General features: G+C 35.9%; 1 protein-coding gene across 1 annotated transcript in view; it reads left to right on the top strand.

The window, feature by feature from the left end:
* AGMO (alkylglycerol monooxygenase) overlaps window positions 1-3,483 on the top strand; it is a 214,853-nt gene that overhangs the window by 15,298 nt on the left and 196,072 nt on the right. The window contains exon 3 of the mRNA XM_010862154.1: window positions 843-994. Within this exon, the coding sequence (XP_010860456.1) occupies window positions 843-994 (152 nt within the window). The remainder of the gene's footprint in view (window positions 1-842; window positions 995-3,483) is intronic.

The following is a 3,483-nucleotide window of genomic DNA, read 5'->3' as shown; positions in this document are numbered from 1 at the left end:
TATCTGGTCATGAAGATCTTTTTTGTACAGTTCTTCTGTGTATTCTTGCCATCTCTTCTTAATATCTTCTGCTTCTGTTAGGTCCATACCATTTCTGTCTTTTATTGAGCTCATCTTTGAATGAAATGTTCCTTTGGTATCTCTGATTTTCTTGAAGAGATCCCTAGTTTTTCCCATTCTGTTGTTTTCCTCTATTTCTTTACAAGGAATACAGAGTGCTATGAGGATCCAGTTTGAGATGCTAAGAAAAATATCTAAAAACCTTGAAGCATGTGTGTGTGTATGTGTGTGTGTGTGTGAAAGGAAGGACAGAGTAGAGAAGAGAGGATGGAGTTAGGCAGCAGCAACTTAAACTTTATTGGATTAACACATGTTAACTTAGTAGGCATTTTTCAGTCCTCTTTAAAAACATGCTGTTTATAATTTTCTACTTTTTACATTTCCTTTAAAAAGCACCCTTCTCGTGTTCTTTATTAAGATTTAGAAATGACAGTCACAGCAAACAGTCATAGTTTTGTCATATTTTGTTATATGGGTTCTGTGAAAAGTATTTTTAAGAGACACATAAAAAGAACATCCTGCTAAGTTCCATGAAACAGAGAAATAGTTGGCATCCATGATGCCTGTGAAACAAAAGGAAACATGGTATGAATCACTTGGATACCAAGGGAACTGAGCCTCTTCAAAAGCAAGATAGAACAGCAAGAAACCAAGAAAAAGAGGGAAAGGATCTTATTTTTACATGTGAACAGATTCACTTTTGTATATAATCTAAAATGTTTTAGCATAAGTTAACCTCTAAAATATAGTATAATCATTACTGATAGATTTTATCTTTCCAGGTTGTTTTCCAGGAGCATTGAGCTGACTAGTTATGTTTATATCTGGGAGAACTACAGACTCATTAGTTTGCCTTGGGATTCTCCATGGACTTGGTATTTAACTTTCTTGGGAGTTGACTTTGGTTACTACTGGTTCCATCGTATGGCTCATGGTAAGTTCCAAACCAAGGCTTTATTGCTACTGAACTTACGTTGAACTGTGTTTGCCACTTAGTTGGTATTCAGTAAATATTTATTGAATGAATGACTAAATGAATAACTTATTTACAGTATCTAAAGATTAACAATGAAAATTTACTTTGCGTTTTAAATGGAAACAATCTGAAGTCATTGTTGAAAAATGTGAAATTACTAGAGGTACATATTTCACACTTCTTGTATATAATGTGTTTTTGTTAAACCCTTTAGAAAGTCCTGGCTATTGGATCACTTCACATCCCAATTATCTAGGGTCATTCAGAAGAGCTTTGTAACAGCACGGAATCCTAGCTAACGTGCTGTCATGTAAGCCTGATTCAAGTTCTTGGCTGTGTTGCCATGTTACAAATGAAAATGCAACCAGCTAAGGCGCTAGCCATAATGCACTTGAGTGTGACCACAGCTTTGCACAATTTCTCATCTGGTATAAAACCTTCATATTGTACTGGTTCACTGAGTTTGCTTGTGTGGATTCTTGGCTGCACTTTCCAAAGAAAGGTTTTGTTATGGAAAGGAAAATGGAGGAGCACGGAGCTGTCTAAATCTCTTACTGGAATAAGCTGGGGTTGAAGAATGATTGTAGAGGTAAGGTGAGCTAGTGGTCTGTAAGGAGGAAGGAGGCATGCAAAAGTATTTCTACAAGGAAATGGAGCAAAGTGCTAATTTGGGCAATCTACTGAGGAATTGAACTCAGGATTTCAGTGGGTAGTTGGGTTGAGTGGGTGGGGAGGAAGGAAGGAAGAGGAAGAAACCTGGAATAATAATACAGAATAGACGGGGGATGGAAAGGAGAGCCCCGGAGATCAGAGTGAATAACTGAGCTATGTGTGTGGGAGTATGTGTGACTAAATGTCCTTGCCAAGCAAGGATGAAGGAAACAGGAGTAGCACAGGCAGCATTAGGCTAAAGGCAGCTAAACTTTACACACGGTGTTATTTTGTTAAGCACTTCAAATGTGACATTTAATGACACTGTAAAGAGTGTTAATTCAGTAAAACAATTTGGAGGGAACAGATAAACTAGAAAAAGTTGTTTGTTTTGTGTGTGATAACCTTTGCCTTTGAAAATAGTAGATCATCTCCTGACATCATTTCCTTGTATATAAATGAAAGAGAATACTCCCAAATTGAACATGATTAAGAATAAAATAGGGTCTACGCAGTAAACTTTGTATTTCATTTCAAAACAGTAGTTTTCTCCCTGAAGCAAACCCATTGGCAATTTCCCTCACTTTCTGTTGTAGCAAATGGGTGATGCAGAAAGCATTTACACTGTATTAGTTAATTTCAGGAACTTTCTAATATCACACTGTCCTGTACAGATGTGTTTGTTTGGAAAATCTGCAAATTCGCTTAATCTTTGAAAGTCCATTATAACAGAAAACAAAGAACCAACAAAATATAACCAAATATAAAATGTTTAGAAATATGTTGATTATAAGTGCTCTCAGGGAAGAGCAATAAAATAAAATAATATGTTAAAAACATGGAATCAAAGTTGTTTAAAGTATGCTTCCCATTAGAAAATTTTGAATCAAATCCAGTAAAGGCAGCCATTAAAAAAATCTGAAACCTTCTGGAAAAACACTCATGACTTTCAGGCCATGAAGCTTAATCATAAGTTCAAAGACTTTTGACTTGTGATGGAAAGCTAGTTGGAAAAAAAAAACAAAAAACTATGTAGTTAAATGTGTCAAATTTCAATGAAACAATCAATTTTTAAATTTTATATGATAATGCAAAATATTAAAATAGGGTTTTAGAAATCTAAATCTGTAGACATACAGAGTGAGAAGATAAAGCCAGTAATATCAAATTTTTTTAGTCTATTGGATTACTGAGCAATTAATTGGTTAAATTTATTTCAACTGAAAAGTTGAACAGTTCTAAAGTCTTAATGTTGTCTTAAAATATTTTTTAAGACCCTGCTTTTTCTACTTAATGTGTTACTTTCCTTTCACCCTTTGCAATAAAATGACATAATAAAAGTATACTCCACATTTGCTGAATGTTAAATGCTATGACTTTTGAAGAAACAGTTTACTATATATTGAAAATTTTGTTTTTGCATGCATTTAAATCACTTCTTTATAAGCTACATTATTGCTAAGTGTTTGTTGTTATTGCTGGTTTACTAGTTTGTTTTGCATACATGTAGAATTTTCTTCAATGGCACCCCACTCCAGTACTCTTGCCTGGAAATTCCCATGGACGGAGGAGCCTGGTGGGCTGCAGTCCACGGGGTGGCTAAGAGTCGGGCACAACTGAGCGACTTCACTTTCACTTTTCACTTTCATGCATTGGAGAAGGGAATGGCAACCCACTCCAGTGTTCTTGCCTGGAGCATCCCAGGGACAGGGGAGCCTGGTGGGCTGCCGTCTATGGGGTTGCACAGAGTTGAACATGACTGAAGCGACTTAGCAGCAGCAGCAGCAGCAGAATTT

The sequence above is a fragment of the Bison bison genome, unplaced genomic scaffold, assembly GCF_000754665.1.
Source record: "Bison bison bison isolate TAMUID 2011002044 unplaced genomic scaffold, Bison_UMD1.0 scf7180017864479, whole genome shotgun sequence".
NCBI classification, from domain to species: Eukaryota; Metazoa; Chordata; class Mammalia; order Artiodactyla; family Bovidae; genus Bison; species Bison bison.
This window is presented reverse-complemented; position numbering and strand designations above follow the sequence as displayed.